Below are 24,377 nucleotides of genomic sequence, written 5' to 3'. Positions count from 1 at the left end.
GGAGAAAAAGTAAGAAGAAAAAAAAAGAGAAAAAAAAAGTGGCGGCTAAGTGGCGCAGTGGGCAAGGCGCTCGCCACTAACGCAGGAGATGCTGGGTTCGAGCCCAGCTCTCGGCATTGCTACCGGCTTGGCTAGTCGTTCATACTAACACAATTGGCAGTGTTAGGGGTGGGAAAGCCGGTGGGTGGGGATTGGACGTTGTGGACAGCGACTCCTACAGGTCGGTTGGTGCGCCTGTACAGCAGAATCAGGAAGTATCGGGGACAGCGTGAGCCTCCCACGCGTTACTCCTCGCCACTGAGAGATCGCACTGTGCAGGTGAAAAGATGCGACAGCTGCCTCCTCGTGTACCGGAGGGGACACGTGATGCAAGGCTTGGTCCTCACTAGGCTTGGGCGGTATGACGGTATTACGGTATACCACGGTATTTAGAAATACCGACGGTATTGAAAATCAATACCGTCAAAATCACAGTTGGGTTTCAGTTTCTATTACACTGAAACGGAGTTTCGACAGGGACGGCATTGGGTTTCGGTTTCTATTACACTGAAACGGAGTTTCGACAGGGACGGATGATACCTGGATGGTGCCGGCTAACTAGCTACCGTTAGCTCACGTTGATACCTGGATGGTGCCGGCTAACTAGCTACCGTTAGCTCACGTTGATACCTGGATGGTGCCGGCTAACTAGCTACCATTAGCTCACGTTGATACCTGGATGGTGCCGGCTAACTAGCTACCGTTAGCTCACGTTGATACCTGGATGGTGCCGGCTAACTAGCTACCGTTAGCTCACGTTGATACCTGGATGGTGCCGGCTAACTAGCTACCGTTAGCTCACGTTGATACCTGGATGGTGCCGGCTAACTAGCTACCGTTAGCTCACGTTGATACCTGGATGGTGCCGGCTAACTAGCTACCGTTAGCTCACGTTGATACCTGGATGGTGCCGGCAGTGGCTACCGTTCTGTGATTTGTTTACTTCGAGGTTGAAGAAAGTGCACTTTCAGGTTGAAAGAACGGCCCTAATGTCAACGTGTTTCAATATAAGCGAGCGTTATGTATGGTGATAACGAGTATATTGTTAGCTCCGCCAGAGTGTTGGTAAATGTTTATTTATGGGTACTGTGGATGAAGTCATGTTTTGCACTGAAAAGTCACTATAATCCTACCACCGGTACATTAGAATTTGAATGCTTAGTCCGTTTAACTTCATAACACTTAGTCCGGTACAATACCATGAGACCAACGACAAGGCGTGTTGCGTAACCACAGCGCTACTACAGACACGCGGATGCACCGCCAGCTAAACGTTTCCAGCGTAGTGAGTGTTTAAGTTAGGGTTAGGGTTTAGTGTTTAAGTTAGGGTTATGGTTTAGTGTTTAAGTTAGGGTTAGGGTTTAGTGTTTAAGTTAGGGTTAGGGTTTAGTGTTTAAGGTAGGGTTAGGGTTTAGTGTTTAAGTTAGGGTTAGGGTTTAGTGTTTAAGTTAGGGTTTAGTGTTTAAGGTAGGGTTAGGGTTTAGTGTTTAAGTTAGGGTTTAGTGTTTAAGTTAGGGTTTAGTGTTTAAGGTAGGGTTATGGTTTAGTGTTTAAGTTAGGGTTAGGGTTTAGCGTTTAAGTTAGGGTTTAGTGTTTAAGGTAGGGTTAGGGTTTAGTGTTTAAGTTAGGGTTTAGTGTTTAAGGTAGGGTTAGGGTTTAGTGTTTAAGTTAGGGTTTAGTGTTTAAGTTAGGGTTAGGGTTTAGTGTTTAAGGTAGGGTTAGGGTTTAGTGTTTAAGGTAGGGTTAGGGTTTAGTGTTTAAGTTAGGGGTTAGTGTTTAAGTTAGGGTTAGGGTTTTAGTGTTTAAGTTAGGGTTAGGTTTTAGTGTTTAAGTTAGGGTTAGGGTTTAGTGTTTAAGGTAGGGTTAGGGTTTAGTGTTTAAGTTAGCCACATAATGTATATTAGCCTACTTTAGATTCTTAACCCTTTCACTGCCACACGACAGCCGGTTAACCCTTTCACTGTGACAATACAGAAGGTTAGCCCTTTACTATCACACAACCGACGGCGATGCTCCATCATTAGCGTCATTAGCTCCGCGGATGCGGAGCTAATGATGCTAATGATGGAGCATCGCCGTCGGTTTCGCCGTCGGTTGTGTGATAGTAAAGGGTTAACCTTCTGTCGTGTGGCAGTGAAAGGGCTAAGTGATTTTCTGAATCCAACACTAAGGACTAAGAGAACTGCAAAACAAAAATGGTATCCCTTTGTCTTAAAGGAACACGCCAACTTTTTGGGAAATTAGCTTATTTGCCATCTACCCTGGAGTTAGACGAGCAGATACACACCCTTTTCTTCTCTGTGCATGCATTCAGAGTAGGGAACAGCAGCACCGTTTAGCAGCCTAGCTTAGCATCATTCACTGGAAGTAGGTGTGCCAGTGTAGCCTACTGTAGTTCCCAACAGTCACGAAATACACTCCAAATACAACTCTAAAACGTTCCTGTAAACATGTTGTGACCTGTGTATTTACCACGTGGAGATTTTTATTTTTATTTTTTGACATGTTCCTTTTCTAAGCAGATTTATACTCTGAACTATTTTTTGCCGAACCACTGCTGTGATTTCATCACCTCAAAAGCCCTGTTTTTCAAAAAACAACAGGGCTTTTGAGGTGATGAAATCACTGCGCCCAGGCAGCAGTGGTTCGGCAAATTCCAGTATATATCTGCTTGGAAAACGAAAATGTCAATTTTTTATTTTTTTTTCCTCCACGTGGTAAATACACAGGTCACAACATGTTTACAGGAACGTTTTAGAGTTGTATTTGGAGTGTATTTCGTGACTGTTGGGAACTACAGTAGGCTACACTGGCACACCTACTTCCAGTGAATGACGCTAAGCTAGGCTAACGGTGCGACTGTTCCCTAAGCCTAATGCCTGCACAGAGAAGAAAAGAGCATGTATCTGCTTGTCTAACTCCAGGGTAGATGCCAAATAAGCTAATTCCCCAAGAGGTTGGCGTGTTCCTATTAACATACAGTGCTTCCTAGGTCCAAGCCAACAATAGGCCGTTGTTAAGTTACCATGAGCACTCTTTTGTGAGTTTATTTAGGCTAAATTCACTTAGAATAGCCTAAGTTCTGATTAGTCTACTGTGGCGATGTCAGTGATGTCCTTGACCGAGTACAGGCTAATTAACTAACCCTGCTTTTTTTTTTAACACCAAAAAATAACTACTCTAAAAGGTGAACAAAGAGCTCAGGCTAAAAAGTGCTCTTTTGGTATGTGGGGCAGTTTGGGAAGCAACGTGTTGTCCGACAGGCCCTCCCACCTCCACTAGAGCAGAGACTAAATTGTCCTCTATGAATCACACGATGAATATCACGATTATTTTCAAGGTTGGTTTCCAAGGTTTTCAGGTTGGCAGCAAAAAAATTATTATGGGCTATTCCTGAGAGCATTGACACACTCCACTTCAGACGACCCTGGAGGATGTTGTACAGTATAGCCTACTGCACTGTTTCCCCCATATTCATCCTGAAAGTCTGGGACAACAAAACACTCCCACATGGAAAAGGATTATAAGAACACATATTAGAGCTGAACGATTTGGAGAGAATTAGCAATAATAATTGCCAAAACAAACGTCCCAGACTATGTCTATCTTTATCACCTGATGACAGAGGAGGGCTTAATTGCCCAAACCCTCAGTGGTACAATTGGGCAGCTTAATTGCAATCTAACATGTTTTATTTTTCCCTCTTAGAATCCCCTAGCTTGGACGGATTTAGAATCTAAACCAAGTTTACCATTATACATGAGAGAAAAAGATAACCAATCATATTGTGAGAATATGATAAATGTATGGTATGGTCGTGACATGACATTCGTATTTGAATATACACCCACGGCAATGATCATTTTTACCTCATAATTCTCATTTTCATTGAAAAACTATACAGAATTATCATGGTGTGATTTTTCTTTTTGATCTGTACCAAACAAAGATGTTTTCTTAAGTCTGTACGATATGATTTGTATATGCCAGGACACCTCTGCAGCATGGCCATATTTTTTATTTGATTTATCATTTATTTATCCAGGAATGTCCCATTGAGATACAATATCTCTTCTTCCAGGGAGTCCTGAGTTAATCTGCCTTCAAAAGGTTTTATAAGAAACATAGTTTCTGCCTTCAAAAGGTTTTATAAGAAACATATAGTTTCTGCCTTCAGAAGGTTTTATAAGAAACACATAGTTTTGCCTTCAGAAGGTTTTATAAGAAACACATAGTTTCTGCCTTCAGAAGGTTTTATAGGAAACATATAGTTTCTGCCTTCAGAAGGTTTTATAGGAAACATATAGTTTCTGCCTTCAGAAGGTTTTATAAGAAACATATAGTTTTGCCTTCAGGAGCTTTTATAAGAAACATGTAGTTTCTGCCTTCAGAAGCTTTTATAAGAAACATGTAGTTTCTGCCTTCAGAAGCTTTTATAAGAAACATGTAGTTTCTGCCTTCAGAAGCTTTTATAAGAAACATGTAGTTTCTGCCTTCAGAAGCTTTTATAATAAACATATAGTTTTGCCTTCAGAAGGTTTTATAATAAACATATAGTTTTGCCTTCAGAAGCTTTTATAATAAACATATAGTTTTGCCTTCAGAAGGTTTTATAATAAACATATAGTTCTGCCTTCAGAAGGTTTTATAAGAAACATGTAGTTTCTGCCTTCAGATATCATTATATTTAATCTATGTGTATTATATTTTAGATTACTGTTAGATATATGGCAGATTATCCACCTTTAGTTTCTTGTAAAGAATCTACAGAAACTTGAGAACAAAATGTTTTCTAAATGGGCCCTAGTTTATTTCCTGTTACAATGTTTGCTAATATCAATGTTTGCTAATATCAATGTTTGCTAATATCAATGTTTGCTAATATCAATATCTGACAGGAAATAAACTGGAGCCCAAGCTGTTGAGATACGAAAAGCTGAAAAGGGCTACAATAACCATATAAAACCATATACAAATAATATTTGTCTTCTCTATATAATGGGACTACAAAAACACTACAGTACCAACACTCCTTAAGATTCAGCCCACAAACTAACAAACAAACAAACATGTTTAGACCCAGAGTATTGGTAAGAAGTATCCACACACACAGTACATAGGAGCAGCGTGAGCTATATTCTAGAAGCAAACGGTGTGAGCAACCAAATTTATTCCCAAGCGCTAGTGTGTAATTTCATGTACAGGCTAATGGAAACTAAACACTGGACTCATTTCCATTGCAGTAAAATGACAAACACTCACAGCAGTCACATAATATACACACACACACACACACACACACACACACACACACACACACATACATACATACATACATACATACATACATACATACATACATACATACATACATACATACATACATACATACATACATACATACATACATACATACATACATACATACATACATACATACATACATACATACATACATACATACAGACATACATACAGACATACAGGTACACACACACACGTCGTCACACACACACACACACACACACACACACACACACACACACACACACACACACACACACACACACACACACACACACACACACACACACACACACACACACACACACACACAGAAGTGTTCCGTGCCGGCGCTGTGATTTGCGCAGAGCATCAGGTTACAGTACACACAGCCCATCCCTGCTGATGAGACCATACAGGACAAAGAAGCTCCTCTCTCTCTCTCTCCTGATCTCTCTCTCTCTCTCTCTCTCCCTCTCTCAGAGGTCCTGTCTCCATAGGTCTCCATCTCTCTCTCTCTCTCTCTCTCTCTCTCTCTCTCTCTCTCTCTCTCTCTCTCTATCTGTTCTCCCTCTTTCAGGTGGGATAGTGTCTCTTCTTCCCTCCCTATATCTGTGTACTGTATGTCCTCTCTCTCTCTCTCTCTCTCTCTCTCTCTCTCTCTCTCTCTCTCACACACACACACACACACACCTTTTCTTCTTTGAGGATGGATATAGTGCCCCCATCTCTCTCTCTCTCTCTCTCTCTCTCTCTCTCTCTCTCTCTCTCAGGATGCTGGTGAGATCTAAGACAATAAAGCTCTTATGTCACCTCTATCTCTCCTCCACGACCCCCTCTTTCAGGAAGATATAGTGTCTTCATCTCTCTCTTTTGCATCACTCTCTCTGTGTGAGTCACCCCCCCCCTCTCTCTCTCTGTGTGTGTGTGTGTGTGTGTGTGTGTGTGTGTGTGTGTGTGTGTGTGCGTGCTGCCGAGGTCCATGACAATAAAGCTAATCTTTCTCTCTTTCTCTCTCTGTCACCATCACTCTCTCTCTCTTTCACTCTCTCTCACTCTCTCACTCACTCACTCACTCACTCTCTCTCTCAGAGGTCCTGTCTCCATAGGTCTCCATCTCTCTCTCTCTCTCTCTCTCTCTCTAATTCATTACACTTTATTGGCACAAAGTACATTTCAGTAGGGCCTATTTATACTCTATATATTCTCTATACTCTTTTTTTGAGGTGTGTGTGTCCATATCGCTTTTCCACAATCCTTTTTTCATTCTATACAATGCCCTCTCCTTCCCCCCCCCCCCCCCTATCTCTCACTCTCTTTGTGGGAGGTGTGTCTGAGTTTGGCTCCATCACCCCCCATAGTGACCATGACCACACACCCTCCCAGTAGCAGCTTCACTGGTGCCAACTTCTGGAGCTGGTGTGGCGCGGAGGAGGGGCCAGGGCCCTGCCCAAGTCTGACATCACCCACCAGGAGCGCGGCAGGGTGTACTCCGGCGGGCAAAACCAACTTCATATATTACACTTGTCACCATAACACATGCCATTAGTGTTGTTGTGTCTGTGGTCGCTATGATAATCGAGCAATATTCCCCCCCATGTGGGTATTTTATATTTGGTTTCGAAGGTTTCCAAAAAAATTGCAGCAACTGGGTAGCCTTCTTATAGGCCTGAAATAAGTTTGTACAAATACATTATTCTACTGCAACATGGTGCACAAGTGACACGCACAGCCATCGGCAACAATTATAGCCTGTAGTACAGGAGGATGCTGCCCCACCTCTTGCAGCTGCTCCAGCTCCTGCCTGAGCGCCTCCTGCTCGGCCTCCAGGTCGGCGTACTGCTGCTTCAGAGTCTGGTTCTCCTCGAGGACCACCAGTCCGCACTCCGCCGCCCGGATCTTCTCCCGATTCGCCTCCGCTAGTTCCCGGGTCAGCCGGTCCACCTCGGCCCGACACTGTTCCACCGTCTCCCCGCATCCTCCGGCTCCTCCAGCGGCCATCGCCCTCCTCCTCCCTCCTCCTCCTCCCGTATCTCCCCCACTCTCCTCCGCGTCCCTCCCTGCGGCTCCGGAGGGGGAAACAGCTGAGGCGCCGGTCAACAAACCCACCCTCCTTCTGAGGAGGAACCAAGCCAGTCTAAAAACGCATAGGCTGTCAAATCCGTAAAATATCCCCCAACAACAACAACGCGTTATTGTATCATCTTCGTCAGTAAAGGTCTAACTCTTGTGAATATACAGCAATCTCTCTCCAGTCCTAACCTAAAGCATCCCTCTGTCTGCCCCTCCTGTCTCCTTTTCTGCTTCATCACTGGGAGGACCCGGACGCCATCTCTCCATCTCTGCCCGTGAAGCGAGGCGCACAGACGGCTCTCTCTCCCATCATCCTCCGGCGGAGTGACGTCGAGCCGCAGCCGGCTGCCTGTCTGTGTGGAGGTCTGGGTGGGAATACTATCCAACTGCAGAGCCGCAGAGCCGCTTCTCCGGGGTGGTTCCTGCCACCGACTCTTCCCGGAATAAAACGCGACTGTCACGGCGTGAGAGGGAGAGTAAGAATACGCCCCTCTTCTTCTTCAGATGACGCCGCTCTTTGCCAAAAGAGACATGATGTATTATTATACAAAATCAAATAAACAATTTACACGTATTATACTACTTTTCACCAGTACTTCCAGAACCACATTTTAAGGCTATAAAGTTGGAAGATATAAACTAATATCTCTCAAGCCATCTTTTTTGTTTTGCTGCCTGCTGCACCCAAAGGGACATCCAGTCCCCGAGAGGCTGAATCAGCATTTTGACCCGCGGGCAGGTCTCGGAACCACAGGGTCCAGAGCTACTAGACCACATTTTGTACAGTATGGGTTTTCTATATGGTTACCCGCTCTCCTCAGGCAAGGCCAGACAAGATCATGTTTTGACTAAATGTCTAAACGTAGAAGTCCATCATTCTCACACATAGCTGATAGCCAATTGAGATGAAACCTTGTAATAATACTACTACTACTACTACTACTACTACTACTACTACTACTACTACTACTACTACTACTACTACTACTACTACTACTACTACTAATAATAATACACTTTATTTGTATAGCACCTTTCATACAAGAATTGCAGCTCAAAGTGCTTCACAGTGGCAACAAAATAAAACAAGGCACATATCTGTACATGCATCTACGTGTCTCTGCCACTTGGACCACCCGTGTCCACCATACTGGACTTTCACCATTTTGCATTCTTGAAAAACAGCTTGTTTGTTTTTTCAAAAGGCTTTTTCAATTCTCATAATTTCGGTTAGTTCGTGGTTCTCAACCAGGGTCCATAGTGACCCCCATGGATTCTTGAGGGGGGGGGGGTCCAAGGCGTCCCCCAGCAAATTGAGGAATAGTTTATTTTCACCATTAATTCATTGACTAGAATAAGACCCCAATGATAAAATGTATAACAGTGACTATTCTGACCACATACTGTATAGGTTCCACTCCCTCCACTGTTATCTCCCCACATACAATGTGTGTGTGTGTGTGTGTGTGTGTGTGTTACGACCCCTGTGGGTCTAAGGGTAAAGGGCTGTAACATAACAGTTGGTTGACAGAAATGATGGACCACGTTTGTAAACAACAATGATATTTATTGAGAGATGCAAAGGAAGCACATGTAGCTCAAGGGTGAGCCCAGGCCAAAACAACAAACAAACACCACTGTACTCCAAATAAACCAATCTAATCTAATCTAATAAACCATTACCTAAACTACCCTTACCTAACCAAAACAGGAGAAAACAATATCCAAAGGAAATGGCAGCTCACCCCAACTGTGCTTCCTGAGAAAGAGAGACAAAAACACATTAATGATACATACAACAAAATGGGAACATAGAACAAAACAATCTATAGGTAACAATGCTCTCTCTCTGCGACCATACAATCACAAAGGCACTTTCACTAATACAAAGGCCTATAAACAAAAAGGGATATTATCAAAGTACAATGTCACAAAATAACACTAGGCCTAGCCTCATGCCAGAGAGAGAGTGAGAAGCCATGTTTTAACAGGTGTGTGGTGATCCATGATTGGGTGGTGGGTGATGGGTGTTGTTATTAGTAATTAGTTACTGCACATACATCACCCCTGAGTGGAACATAGAAAACCAAACTTTCCCCCACTGCACCGAAAACCGCACCGAACCGTGACTTCAAAACCGAGGTACGTACCGTACCATGGTTTTTGTGTACCGTTACACCCCTATGTGTTGCACATCGTGAAACAAAAATTAAAAGTGGCCATTACTCATCAACCATTTGTCCAATCATCATATATCTTGGTACATACAGTATGTACAGTTATGTCAAGTTGACGCACTGGGTATTATTCCAATGGTATTTTGAGTAGCTATACTAGCTTGGAACATTTTGAAGTTTAATACCATGCCATGAAGTGAAACCACTGCAGAGCATGCCACACTTAGTAGCCTACCAGATGTTAATGTTGTATTGTGTATTGAAATTAGAGGTGTCCCGAATTAATTTGGTCGTTAAAGAATCCAGGACGTCTATCACAAAGAGTAGGTGTTTTCCAGATGTTCCTGGCCAAATTCTGAATCGGGTCTCTGACATCAAGTCCACCTAATCATCCCTCCCCCTTAATTGGCTGATATCAATCCCTGTCTCCTGTGCCGTTCAGCCATTGTGTCGTGTGATGTGTGCCTGATGCCAGTGTATGGCGGCCCTTGAGCCTGCGTAGCGCAAGGTTGGGTGCTACACAGTGGTGGTGAAGGAGGCACATACCAACCCTACATTGTAATTCAAGCGTTTTGAGTGTCTAGAAAAGCACTATATGCAATGGTCATTAATCCATTAACAATCTCAATACAGAATTAGAAAAAAAGGATGTTCAGTACATCTAAATTTAAAACTATCAGTAATTCCTTATGTTCTCTTCCCTAGGTCTCCTTTCTTTCTCTCAGTTTAACTGGTGATATGGTTGGTATGGCTACTGCTATCCCAGTAAGCAGTGACCACTAGACCTGATTTCAACGATGAGGCTATGTTGTAGCCTTCATATAGCCCCGAATAATATTCTATATTATGTCCTGCTAAATATAGACCACTTTTAGCCCAAGCAGTTTAATTCTTTATTACATATTTATAATATCACACAAAAAACTGTAAAGTGTAAGATGCACAACTGAAATCCATATATTGTGTTGAAATAATTTGAATTTCTCAATGTCCGGCTATGTCAAGGCTACAGTGGATATAGCTTGTTTCTAGCCCAAACATTATTACATATTTAGTATCACCCAAACAATGTTAAATGTCCAGAGATGCATAATATAAAACATATTCTTGGCTTAATGAGAGCTAGAACACGCCATATAACCATCAACATTGCCATAAGCACATTGCGCATGTCAAGACCATTATAATTATTGTATATTTTATTTATATATTGCCTGCCAACTATAAGTCTAAAATATGCAGCAAGGATGTTGTTAAATTGTTGTAAACAACTATTTACATTGTGCATGTGCCAAATTCTAAACACAACACGTGACGAGATCAGTGTCAATATAAAACACAACATTGCTTCATGAATGTAAAGTGAACATAAATATAAAGTGAACAGTGGGTTAACTTGATGAACAAAAAGTTAATCGCCTAGAAACTACAAGCGGAGTTGACCAATCAGCTGCTTTGAGCCCATGATGCACAGTCTGCTGATCTGCTGCTGGACATGTCCAGGTAGCCAGACTGAAGCCGACACTAAGGCCAGGAGGTTGTTGTCAAGCTGCTAAGAATAGTAGTTAACCTGTGTACAAGGGAAACTTAACCCCCCCCCCCCCCCCCGATATACTCACCTTTTTATTAAAGTTAAACAGTTTGTGTGTCTGTGTGTGTGTTGCACTACTGTTACTTACCTGCCAGGCTCCTGCTGACCCTATTCTCTTCCGTTAGTAGAACTTAAGTATTATTGAGCACCCGTTATGTTGCAGTGTATTTGTGTAATAGTTTTACAGTAATACAGTCCTTGAGGGCCAGTGTTAAAAACAAAACAAAAAAACATATATATTTCCAAACGCATCTTTTAGTGTAGAAAGATGAACGGTGCCTTCTTCCACCATTTTGGTAATTCTACCACTGGGTGTTGTTTGCACCGACGACCACCAGTGATTAGCAATTGAAGCAGCCCGTCTTAATTACCATGTATAGCCGGTTATGGACTGGGTTGAGTTCTGACCTTGAAGCATTTACAGTTGAAAAGTCAATAGGTGCTCTGAGGCACCGACATCAAGGTGTGCGTATTATATATATATATATATATATATATATATATAAATAGAGCTCTCTAGTATGAATACATTCGAATGCATAAAGAATTTAATCGAGACGTCAAAATCAAAATTCTGATTGAATCTGGAAGTCCAATACCCCTAAATTAAATAGCACTAATGTCTTGATAGTTTAGGTCCTTTCCCATTGATACTGTTGGTGGGCGGTCGACACCAGCTGCACGCTGTGCTCAGGAAGCCTGACCATCACAGTGCATGACGACCACTTACGTTTCAGAGGATCTCATCTAATGAGTCACATTCATTAACCCATCACAATCTTGTATCACACAAACATTGTATCTCTGTGATTAAATCTCAAATGAACACCATGGAGGGGGGGGGGGGGGGGGGGGGAAAGCAGCAAGAAAGATAATTCAATTTGTCTAAACAAAAATACATCATTTAATTGACTACAAGATTGTGGCCAAAGAAACACTTATTTTTGTGTACACACACACTGATCACTTGTCGGCCGATCACTAAGACAAACTCAGGGCATTTAAAACCTTCAATAGTATCGCTTCAATAATTTCCACGACCGGCATTTTCTTTGCAGTTCTTTTATCCTTTTCATAACCATCCGTTACTCCATTAAAAACTCATCACTATATCTACCAGAAGGAGAAATCAACGAGATGGGACCTTGACCCAGTAGTGTAGTCTAGGGGTACACTGTGTGTACTGCCTGCAAAATAAAAGATTATACTGTACCCTCTGCAAATGTTTAAAATATTCTTAACTGCAGGGGAGACTTCAGGCGAGGAGTGACTCAGTGTAGCCTTGCTTCCTGATACATTAATCAGAGTAGAACAATAGGGCTCTATTCAACTGATAATTGGTGGCTAGCCTCAATGCATTCCTATGAATGCCTGAATAACAGCTGCATGCAGTTTATTATTATTATTATTATAGTGTATTATATAATACACTATTAGAACCTACCAGGCATAGGCCACGCCCCCAATGAGGATTGGGCCACACCACCAACAATGATTAAGCCACGCCCCCCAATAATCAGTGTACCCCCCAGCAAAAAGCTAGACCACACCACTGCCTCGACCCATCGGTGAAAAGTCCTGTCGACACAACGTTGCGTCCAGCGAATGGCGAAAGACAATGAAGTTGCGTTTTGTCCACAAAGTTCAGATGCGCTGCTACAATATGCGACGCGGTCCTGAACGCAGCCCTCGCAGGTTCAATCAGACGCGCTGCCACAACATGCGACGCAGTCCTGAACGCAGCCCCCGCAGGTTCAATCAGACGCGCTGCTACAACATGCGACGCGGTCCTGAACGCAGCCCCCGCCGGTTCAGTCGAAGTAGTCCTCGATGTCGATGTTGGGGTTGAGCAGCTCGTCCTTGTAGGGGGTCAGGTCCATCCGGTTGAGGATCAGGTTCTCGAAGGTCTCCTCCAGGTCCGTCTCCCCGAGCAGAACCGCCCCCACCATCCTGCCCCCGCTCAACACCACCTGGAACCAGAACCAGAACCAGAAGCTAGTGATGAGAACGGGATCCGTCCCCTCCTCTAGGACTGGGGCGATAATGGTCAAAGTATGATATCACAATATCTGTTCATATTTTTGACAGTATTGGTGTTTGGTTTTTCCAGTGCAACTTTTCTTAATGTCTTTTTTGCGTGTAATACAATTGCTTTTTAATTCAAACGGATATATCTTAATCAAATGTTTAACTCCAAATCTTTATAATACTGCTCCAATGAATTCTAAAGAATGTATAATAAACATGGATAATTTTATGATTTGTATATATTGTTGATGATGGCATAGTGAAATGGATCACTGACGTAATAGCAAAAATCCATACCCTTGCATAGATCCATGACGGTATACCTTAATATCCGGTATACCTTAACTCATTGACTGCCAGGCTGTTTTTCTCCATCTGTACTCCCTGGCGCCAGAGTTTCTTTACCATTTTCACAATGTTTGCAGACCCATCATATATTCTATATTATAGCTATGGAGACAATAGTATGGCTCATTTGAAAGGCAATATTTATACTCCCAACAGCGAACAAACAGTTTATTTCTACATACCTTCGTTCCTGCGCAATCCCAGACTAAAAACGTCCCGTTTGCTGGAACGCGAGATATTGCGTGTTTTGTGTGCATCATGCGCATTTCGTGCTTGTTGCTCGCCTGACACCTATATTATTTCCAGGTCAAAGGTAAACATGACCATACATAGAATGGTTCTATCATCACAAAGGCATGTTTTATGATGGGGTTCGGTAAAATAGACGTTACTAGGGATGCTCGATATTGGCTTTTTTACCGATACCGATATTCCGATATTGTCCAACTCTTAATTTCCGATACCGATATCAACCGATACCGATATATGCAGGGTTTCCCCTCCAAAAAAACGGAATAATTTCAGGTAACTAATAATTTCACTGGATGCAATATTGTTATTGTTTTTTTTTTTTTTTTTTTTTTTTACCAATACAGATATTTTCCGATATCACATTTTACTGCCGATATCGGCCGATAATATCGGCCATCCCTAGACGTTACCTTTGTCAGCAGGTCCACCAGAACCCTGTGCACTCTCGCTCCGAAGTGTCTGAGTCAGAGCAGGAACAATTTAAATAAATAGCGTTAGTTGGCTCTGGCAGCGCCCAACAGATAACATTACATCCTCAGCCTGTTTGAAAATACTAGAATCCAACATAGTCTGGTTGTCCTCTTCATAATAATCTCCAATAGTTCGCTCTAGGCGATCGCCATTGTCGAACGTTATTTGGCCCTAGTCTGGAGTGCTCTCAACTCTGGTGTCGGCGACTACCGCGGAGCGGTGAACAGATAATGTTACATGCTCGGCCGGTTTGACTATAGTATTCTTATGATTTACCACAAGTGCTGAGTCCAATGTAGTCTGGTGAAAATGCACCTTATCATCCATAAGTGTGATCATTTTGCCCTCTTCATAATAATGTTGAATAGTTCGCTCGCCATTGAAAAAATAGTCGGGCTCTGGGCGTACTCGCTTCAGAGAGCTAGGGCGCGGTGATACGCTCCTAGCAGACCGGCGATCAATCACCCCACTCGGCCCTGCCTCTGCTTGGCCCGGCCCGGCCCGGCGGTTGGAGTTGTAACATTATTTACAAGAAATGCCGACGCAAGCGTAGTCTGGCGAAATCGCACCTTCTGGGTCGTCTTGTGTTTCCTCTTCATTATCTCGATCGTTCGCTGAATTTCCCCAAGGGGATCAATAAAGGAATATCTTATCTTATACCAATAATATATATATATATATATAATAATTATACCTGTCTGCTCCCGGCTGCCCTTGGGGGGGAAGGACGACGGGATGGGTTAATCGCAGATACGCATTGTATGCATGGTTCGCATGTGTGCCAAATGGTGACCTCGGAGCAGGTCCTAAATTATATATATTATATTAATAATGATACCAATAACGAGATCAATAACACCAAGTCTCTCACAAACCGTTTGCTATGTCTGTGATCCGTGAAGTACATGGGACGAAGCGTATTTACATTTGAATTGACCAATCCTAGCCGAGATGTACTCAAGCTGGCCCAGGTGCTAAAGTTCACAAGAGGACAATGTACTTTTTTTTCTTTTTTTTACGAATATATTCATTTTTGGCAGTTAACGCATGGGAGTTGGCGTCAATGAGTTAATATCCGGTATACCGTAATATGAGGTATACCATAATATTCTGTATACCTCCAGCCCTAATCTGCAATAAGAAGATTTTGGACTGCAATAAGAAGATTTTGGATCTGTTTACCGCGCACAGGATCTACCAAAATGAACTGATAAGACACTTGGACACTTGGACTAATAATGCATTCAGTCATTTGGACGGAGTTGTTAATTGGTTTTTGATCATATTCTTTGAAATGACCATAACTAGGAATCTAGGATGAAGCCCATGAATGCTTGCTAAATGAGGCCCCAATGAGACACGATGAACACGAGTACATCTCTGTGACACAGGAAGTCAGGAGGTCCTGATGGTGTCCTCGCTCACCTTGACATACTCGTGTCCTTTAGTGCAGCGCAGCAGCAGCTCCTGGTCAGCGCCAAGTCCTTGACCGTTGAACTTTCCCAGTAGGACCACCTATAGAATGGGGACAGCAGGGGGCAAGACATGTTAAGGACACACTGGGAGCAAATCAATCAACCAATCAATCATTATCTATGTAGCGCATGACATTTCATACAGAGTTGCAATGCAATGCGCTGTACAAACATTAAAAGAAGGTATTCACACTCAAATCAACCGATCACAATCAAACCGTAAACAAAGAGGCCTATTAAGATGTTAAATGAAAGATTACGTGATTTAATGTTCCATGCCTCATCTTGACTTTGTCTATTTGGCTGCTGTCTATTTTATGGTTATTTTATTCATCATTTTATGTCTGCACTTTATGCATTACTCTTCATCTGCCAATTTTGCGCCCATTTATGCCTATGTCTTTTTTGTTGTCTTTTTTACTGCTGTGAAGCACTTTTTTATTTTTTTATTTGAAATTTTTATTTCGAACATGTAAATAAATACAAACAAAATAAATAAACAAAAGCAAAATATAACTCAATTTGTTCGAAAAGGAGAACTGCAATTCTGAAAGGTGCTATACAAATAAAGTTTATTATTATTATTAGGGCTGTCAGTTTATCGCGTTAATTAGATTAATTAATTACACAGCAAATTATTGCATTATGAAAATTAACGCAAAATAAACAAACAAAAAAAATAATTTATTAAATTTTTTTTTAATCTCATTCATTCCATAAGAACGTAGAATAAACATTTACAGATTTTTTTTTTTAAATGGTCCATTTGCATGTTCTTGGTATCTGATTCTAGGGACATCTATGGATCTCAGGGAATGTATTCCCAGTGTCAGAAATACTGTGTCTGTTACTAGGCTTGAGTAAATTGTAATGAACCAAATGAGAATATCTATAATAATTTTCTTTTATCTTTGACTGTGAATAACACCATGCTCAAATTGACCAGACCTGAAAAATCTAAGCAAATGAATAAAGGGAAGATGATTAAACAGAATGTTTTGTAGATACAGTACTGAATTCTGCCATCTGGACACATGCAATTTGAAATATGATTATAGAATATAGAATATCAGGCCTAAAATGGTTATGCGATTAATTAGATTAATTTATTACAAATCCTGTAATTAATTAGATACATTTTTTAATCGCCTGACAGCACTAATTATTATCATCATCATCATCATCATCATCATCATCATCATCATCATCATCATTATTATTATTATTATTATTATTATTATTATTATTATTATTATTATTATTATTATTATTATTATTATTATTGTTATTATTATTATTATTACAGATCACTCAAAGTGAAGATGTGTGACGTGACATTTGGTCCACAACAAAATGTGTATTTATAATGGGTATCTGGAGTGAACGACAATATTTCTTGAAGTGACCGGACCGACTATAGCAGTAGCTACATCATCTTTATCCACATTCTGATGCAGGTTAATGCACTCGTTCCTCAACCGTCATGTAGTTCGATCAGTTCACCACTGAAGAGACCAAGACCAAGTGGGTTGTGAAGTCACAGCAGGGAGGTTTATGGAGGCAGAGGGTGCAGAGGGTAAAAGCCAATAAAGCCAATGTATTTATCATGGGAGTAATAGTTGTCATAGGGGCAGGTTTTACAACGTCCGAGGGACTAGGAGCTACAGAGAGACATAGCTATGATCAATGAGTACACAGGGGTTTCAACCAGAATGGTTAAGATCAGAATCATTCATCATGACACTACAGGACACCTCACCCCTGCCCACTTTGTCAACCTAGGATGGCTTAGAGTAGACGACAGAGTACAGCAACTTGCAATGGGCCTGGTCTACAAGATACACTATACGACTAAGGTACCCATGTACATGTCAAAATACTTCCCAAAGGTCAGTGAATACCACAACCACTACACCAGAGGAAGCTCAACAAATCATGTTAAACCCAGATTCGGCTCAAACAAGGGACTAAACACGTTTCGCAATTATGCCACATCAATGTGGAACGCCCTACCCAAAGCTGTAAAGGAATGTGAATCCCTACCCACATTCAAAACCGCTCTTAAAGAGCACCTACGGGAGGCTGCAATTCGAAACTGGCCACCGTAAATGCCCAAAACCCCCACCACCTCCTAATAGACAGTCTCCTCCCCGCCGTATGTATATTTCTCTCCCACCCACCCACCCCCTCCTAAAGTACAGTCCCCTCCCCATCATATGTATATACTCTGTCAGGATCTAGGGGTAACAGTACTGTATATTTGAATACCGTTTATGTCACAAATGTATCAGTACTAAATACCTATATGTCCCTATGCCATAAATGTCATGTATGTTGTGTATGTCATAAATGTCTATATGAATTGAAAATGGGGGACCCTGATGGAAACAAGACAAACGTCTTTCTCAGGTCTGCATCCCCTTAACAATTGTGTGTATTGAGCCGTACTGTATTGTACCCATTCTGCAATCTGTTCAATAAAGTTTTCATTCATTCATTCATCCTCATTTGCGTTTGGGGATTATCTAAATAACTAATTTCCAATGTCTAAACCAGGGTCATGAGATGAGATGTTCTTACTTAGCCTTTGATTCTGGGGGCAAAATAATCTTATATTCCAAGTATTAGTTCTTTCTAGGGCTGTCAGTTTATTGCGTTAATTAATGAAGATTAATGAATTACACAGCAAATTATCACGTTATGAAAATTAACTAAATTAATAAAAAAATAAAAAACTTTTTTTTAAATGTTTTAAATTTTAATAATTTTTTATCTCATTAATTCCATAAGAACATAGAATACAGATTTACAGACTTTTTTTTAATATGGTCCATTTGCATGTTCTTGGTATATGATTCTAGGGACATCTATGGATCTCAGGGAATGTATTCCCAGTGTCAGAAATACTGTGTCTGTTACTAGGCTTGAGTAAATTGTAATGAACCAAATGAGAATATCAATACATTTTTTTTTATCTTTGACTGTGAATAACACCATGCTAAAATTGACCAGACCTGACAAATCTAAGCAAATGAATAAATGGAAGATGATTAAACAGAATGTTTTGTAGATACAGTACTGAATTCTGCCATCTGGACACATGCAATTTGAAATATGATTATAGAATATAGAATATCAGGCCTAAAATGGTTATGTATTTCTATAGAGCTTTTCTATAGAGCTTTTATATAGAGCATTTATCCAAAGTTCCTCACATTTGACCAATTCCCTCACACATTCACATCACACAGCCCCCAGAAGTCAACCCACGGGCAGAAGACGCCTTTATCTGGATCGCGGAGGCAGATAACTTAAAGCCTTGAAAGTGAACAATTCAAAACACGACACAGTACCTTGTAGTTGAAGAACTTGGTGATGTGTGAGAAGAGCTCGAAGCAGAAGTCCAGTTCTATTGGTTCCGAGAGGTCGTGTGCCGCCATGCAGCGTCCTACGTACCAGCCCATCTGACGGGCCTGGGTCCACAGACGCATCTAGACGGGTACACAGTCTGTTAGATCAGGGGTAACCACGGAGATGAGGTTGGGAGGGGTAGTAGGAGCAGGGGCGTCCATTTGGTATGGCAAGGTATGGGTCTCGCCATACCTTGGCAAATAAAAATGTAAAAAAAAAAAAAAAAAACTTTACAATTTTTTATGTTGATTTAGAATTCGAATGTCAACATTATGAACGAAGCTTCGAACTATTCGGTACAGCCCTAGCATGTTTTGATATTGTCAATTATCTCACTTTTACTAGGTGACTTTTGCTGTGACTAACTGAAATATGCCAAAAAAAAAGGAAAATGGACATAGGGAAGTTTTTTTTTTATCAAAGGGCAGCAGAGACAAGTGATACAGGGACACAGGTAAGGTCTGGCTTAGTGATTATAATAGTGCAGTTCAGCATTCAGTAACCCATGTGTTTTTGATACTACATTCTGTTGAACACACACCTCAAAACTGTACCTAAGGAAAATTGGCTCAATTGCAAGAAAAGTAATAGACAGTTATGATATTACATTCTGCATAATTCGTATGCAAAATATTGTGGTTCCCTGCTTTAGTCTGTTGACACATTTCTATACAAAAAATGCTTGTGTAGTCCTGTGTCATACCTAAATGTCATATACCTGAATTGTATAGAAACAACTCACCAAAAGTGACTATTGCACAACTGATTTGACAAAAAAAATCCACCAAGTGGGGGAAACCCCCCCTTCAACCCCCCCCCCCCTTCTCCTCGCCATACCTTGCCTTTTAGTGAAAGGACGCCACTGAGTAGGAGTAGTTAAATTTTACCATATTGTTCACTAGAAATTAGTACAATGACAGAATGTATAAAACCTCTCTGAAAGATCTCTCTCACTCTCCAATGTTATGATCTCACCACCTACAATATGGTAGAGAGTCTAGAGACGGTACTAAATCTTAAATAATGACAAACATTTTCTCAGATGGTGTTCGTGAGACCAAATCGTATAAAATAATACGGGTTTGAGAAAAGCCCTGCATTCTTACCACCCTATACATGATGGGCCAAAACATATCAAAATATACAAAAACCTTTTGTAGAATACCTTTTAAATAGTAATTTCCAGTTTAAATTAGATTATAATGAATGGAAACAGTTGGCATGCAGTATACTTTGTGTTTAAAAAAAAAAAAATCATAAAGTGCACAGTATTTGGTCAAGTTTCAACCTTTTACACATGGAAATATAATGGATAAATTAGGCGGATTGCTTGGCGAGGCATTTGGTGTCGATACATTCTTACCTGCTGCCACAGTGGACTGTGTTCCCAGCATGCAGTGCACACATCTCCTGCTGCGTAGACGTCTGGCTCTGATGTCATCATCTGGTCGTCTACTCGCAACCCACCGTCACCTGCTAGCACAAACTAAACATACACATAAACACACACACACACACATGCAATGGTTACAAACTGCCAGCACAAGTCATTGGTCTATTTTTCTTTTATGGCTTGTTTTATTAATTCAGAACACACTCTCTCCATTAGTATCAAAATGCATTCAATTAGGATTAAATGTGATGTCATCAGAGGATGCTGAATCATTGTGTCGTGTTAATTACAGCTCAATGAAATAAAAAAAAATACATAGAGATAAGAATTTCAATTAGATTAAAATGTGAAGATCAGTCGATCTAGTAACGTTATTGAATCGCCTACCTTGGCTTTCACTATACACATGACATAATAATAATAATAATAATAATAATAATAATAATAATAATAATAATAATAATAATAATAATAATAATAATAATAATAATAATAATAATAATAATAATAATAATAATAATAATCAAATTTATATAGCGCCTTTCATAGAACCCAAGGTCGCTTCACAATCAGGACAAAAAATAGGGCAAGGAAAATAGGGGGGGGGGGGGGATGAGGGAAGGTAAGGGATAATGGACCTAATCTAATCTAAACTAACTGATGGGGAAAAGCCTTGGTGAAGAGGTGTGTTTTTAGAGCGGATTTGAAGGTGTCCAGGGTTGGGGCGTTGCGGATTTCGGGGGGGAGAGAGTTCCAGAGGGTAGGGGACGCCACGCTGAAGGCTCTGTCCCCAAAAGTCCGTAACCTGGTGCGAGGGATGGAGAGGAGACCTAGATCAGAGGATCGTAGGTTCCAGGATGGAGTGTACTGGTGGAGGAGATCAGACAGGTACCGGGGGGCGAGGGCATGGAGGGATTTGTAGGTGAGGAGCAGGAGTTTGAAGGTGATGCGGAACTTGACTGGAAGCCAGTGGAGATGGATGAGGGTGGGGGTGATGTGCTGCCAGGGCTTGGTGTGAGTGAGAACCCTGGCAGCTGAGCTCTGAAATCATGTGGCTAAAATCATTTTGTACTGCAACAGCACATGGTTTTATTAGTAACTTTGATTACTTTTGGACCAGAAATGACCTCTATAAACTGGATGGCCTGCATCCCAGTCTAAAGGGCATTCAACAGCTTACACGTAATTATATCCAGTACATTGCTTTTAAATCAGATTGATATACACCTCAGCATGACCCTGCACTAGAATCTTCTCCTGGTCATTTTGAGGAGCATCCTATAATGGGTCCTGCTGAACACTCCTTCTCCAACACGTCTGTTATTATGTTGTCTGCTTTTACTCTGTCTGATCTCCCTCTACCACCTATTACTTTTAATATAGAAGTCATGATTTTTGATAGGGTTCATGATCATTACCCAACACATTGGAATACTGTAAATCACTCCAACTTAATATCGTCACTTTACAGTCTTCTATTTCTTTATCACGTGAGTCAGATTCCACACCACTTTCTCTAAATAATCCACATACCTTTAAAGAAAGGAAAGGGTTGGGATTGATTCACCTGAACATTAGAAGTCTCCTTCAGCACCAGAAGTTGGACCATCTTAGAATACTGGTAGCACAGGCTGATTCAGATATATTGGTCATATCTGAGTCCTGGTTGAAGAAATCTGATTCTGACTCCACAATAGATCTACATGATTTTAATGTGTTTAGAATTGATAGGGTAGGTAGGGGTGGTGGGGTAGTTATTTATGTTAAATCTTGTTTGTCGGCTTCTGTTGTTTATGCTGTCACTATCCCAATGTGTTTTGAAGTACTTGTTTTAAAGGTCGAGTTGGGGATCAACAATTTTATATATGTAATTGGTGTCTACAGACCCCCTTCTGCTGATGCTAGCTCTTTAGACAGATTAGCTGAGCTCCTTTCACAATATATTGACTCTGAGGTGATTGTCATGGGTGATTTTAATATTGACTGGTTGAGTGGTGCTGCAAAGCACCTTAAAGAAGTCAGTGGTAACCTCAGTCTTTCCCAGTTAATTACTGAGCCCACCAGACCAAACCTTAAAAATTACTCTAGGTATTGATCTGATTTTTGTGAATAAATATGACAGGATCTCAGCTTGTGGGGTTTTTGACTTAGGCATAAGTGACCATTGCCCCACAGTCTGTGTAAGAAGCACGAGACTACCAAAAACAAGATCTCACACAGTTTTAAGGAGGAATTTTAAATCTTTTAATAACCAATCATTTTTAGATGATCTTGTTCTTTCTAATACTTATTGTAACACTGAAATTGATGTTCAGTTAGCCCTGGACTCCTTTGTAAATAATTTTAATTTATTAGTTGACAAACATGCTCCTTTTTAAAAAGTCAGCATTAAAGATAGAGTAATACCCTGGTTTTCTCAGGAATTGTCAACCCTAATTAAAGACAGAAATGCTGCATGGTCTCGGGCCAGGCGTTCTGGAGACCCTCAACATTGGCTTTCTTTTAGGCAAATTAGGAACAAATGTACTGCAGTAGTAAGAAAATCTAAAACTGATTACTATCTGGAGTTGGTTACAAACTCATACTCTAATCCGGCAAAATTTTGGAGTGCGGTGAATGTGAACAAAATAAAATCATCTAATTCTTTACCCTCTCATATTAAAGTTGAAAACTGTGTGATCTCTGAGCAGAGTGAAATTTGTGTTGCCTTTAATAGGCATTTTGCAGAGGCTGGTAATTTATTTAATAGGAACTATAATGGACCTTGTCCTGTTGATTCTGATTGTTTGTACCCTGTGGGCGTCACTTCCCATTTCTCCTTTCAACCTTTTACACAGTCAGCTGTATTTGATGCTTTGCAATCAATCGATGCAAAGTGTTCTACAGGTGAGGATAACTTAAGTATTTTTTTTATTAAGTTGGCTGCACCAGTTATCGCTGAACAGATTACTTATATTTTTAATCTCTCTAACTCATCAGGTAGATTTCCTCTAGTTTGGAAATCTGCACGGGTGATTCCTTTACATAAGGGAGGTGATAGGACGATAATTATCTAAGTTATCCCTATCTCCAGGCTACCTTGCTTAGCTAAAGTCCTGGACACACTAGTAAATAAACAACTTACATTTTACCTTTCAACTAACTCCATACTTAGCTCTCAACCATCTGGTTTTAGAGCCAAACATAGTACAACATCAGCCATCACTTTGGTTACAAATGACATTATTTCAGCATTAGATAAGAAGAAACATTGTGCTGCCCTCTTTTTGATTTATCAAAAGCATTTGATACAGTTGATCACTACTTACTTCTAAAGAAACTATCTAACATTGGGTTGGATGATAATGCCTGTGTCTGGTTTCAGGATTATCTATCTTCTAGGCGGCAGTGTGTGAAGTTAGGTCAAGCACAAACTGAATTCTTGGCCATGACTAAAGGTGTGCCACAAGGTTCAGTTTTGGGTCCTGTCCTTTTTACAATTTATATTAATGATATTGTTTCTTCTTTGTATGGATGTCATGCCCATTTGTATGCTGATGACACAATTGTGTACTGTATTGCAGACTCTGTACAGCTGGCCTTTGAGAAATTGCAACTTTCCTTTTATGCTCTACAGGATGCCCTTACTAGTCTTAAATTGGTTCTTAATGCTAGTAAGACAAAGTTTATGTTGTTTTCAAGAGCAAGGAATATTAACTTTGATGATGTGAGGATATCTACTGTCAGTGGCTCTTGTATAGAGAGAGTCACTGAGTATAAATATCTTGGCCTGTGGCTCGACGAGAAATGAACATTTAAGTTCCATGTGGAAAATCTTGCCACTAAACTGCGACAGA

General features: G+C 40.9%; 2 protein-coding genes across 2 annotated transcripts in view; both read right to left on the bottom strand.

Annotated features, from left to right (window-relative positions):
- LOC311241615 (protein bicaudal D homolog 1-like) overlaps window positions 1–7,323 on the bottom strand; it is a gene marked incomplete at both ends in the record, with an annotated part of 116,664 nt that extends 109,341 nt beyond the window's left edge. Inside the window, 1 exon segment of the mRNA XM_084330491.1 lies at window positions 7,102–7,323. Coding sequence (XP_084186617.1) covers window positions 7,102–7,323 — 222 coding nt within the window.
- A 4,726-nt stretch (window positions 7,324–12,049) lies between these two features.
- The window catches only part of pyroxd1 (pyridine nucleotide-disulphide oxidoreductase domain 1), a gene marked incomplete at its 5' end in the record, with an annotated part of 145,045 nt that continues 132,717 nt past the window's right edge, over window positions 12,050–24,377 (bottom strand). Inside the window, 4 exons of the mRNA XM_084330490.1 lie at window positions 12,050–13,133; window positions 15,688–15,777; window positions 19,091–19,228; window positions 20,512–20,634. Coding sequence (XP_084186616.1) covers window positions 12,975–13,133; window positions 15,688–15,777; window positions 19,091–19,228; window positions 20,512–20,634 — 510 coding nt within the window. The 3' untranslated portion in view covers window positions 12,050–12,974. The remainder of the gene's footprint in view (window positions 13,134–15,687; window positions 15,778–19,090; window positions 19,229–20,511; window positions 20,635–24,377) is intronic.

The sequence above is a fragment of the Notolepis coatsorum genome (assembly GCF_963971535.1).
Source record: "Notolepis coatsorum genome assembly, chromosome: 15".
Taxonomy (NCBI): Eukaryota; Metazoa; Chordata; class Actinopteri; order Aulopiformes; family Paralepididae; genus Notolepis; species Notolepis coatsorum.
Note: the sequence above shows the minus strand (reverse complement) of the source record. Positions and strands in the feature narration are given on the sequence as shown.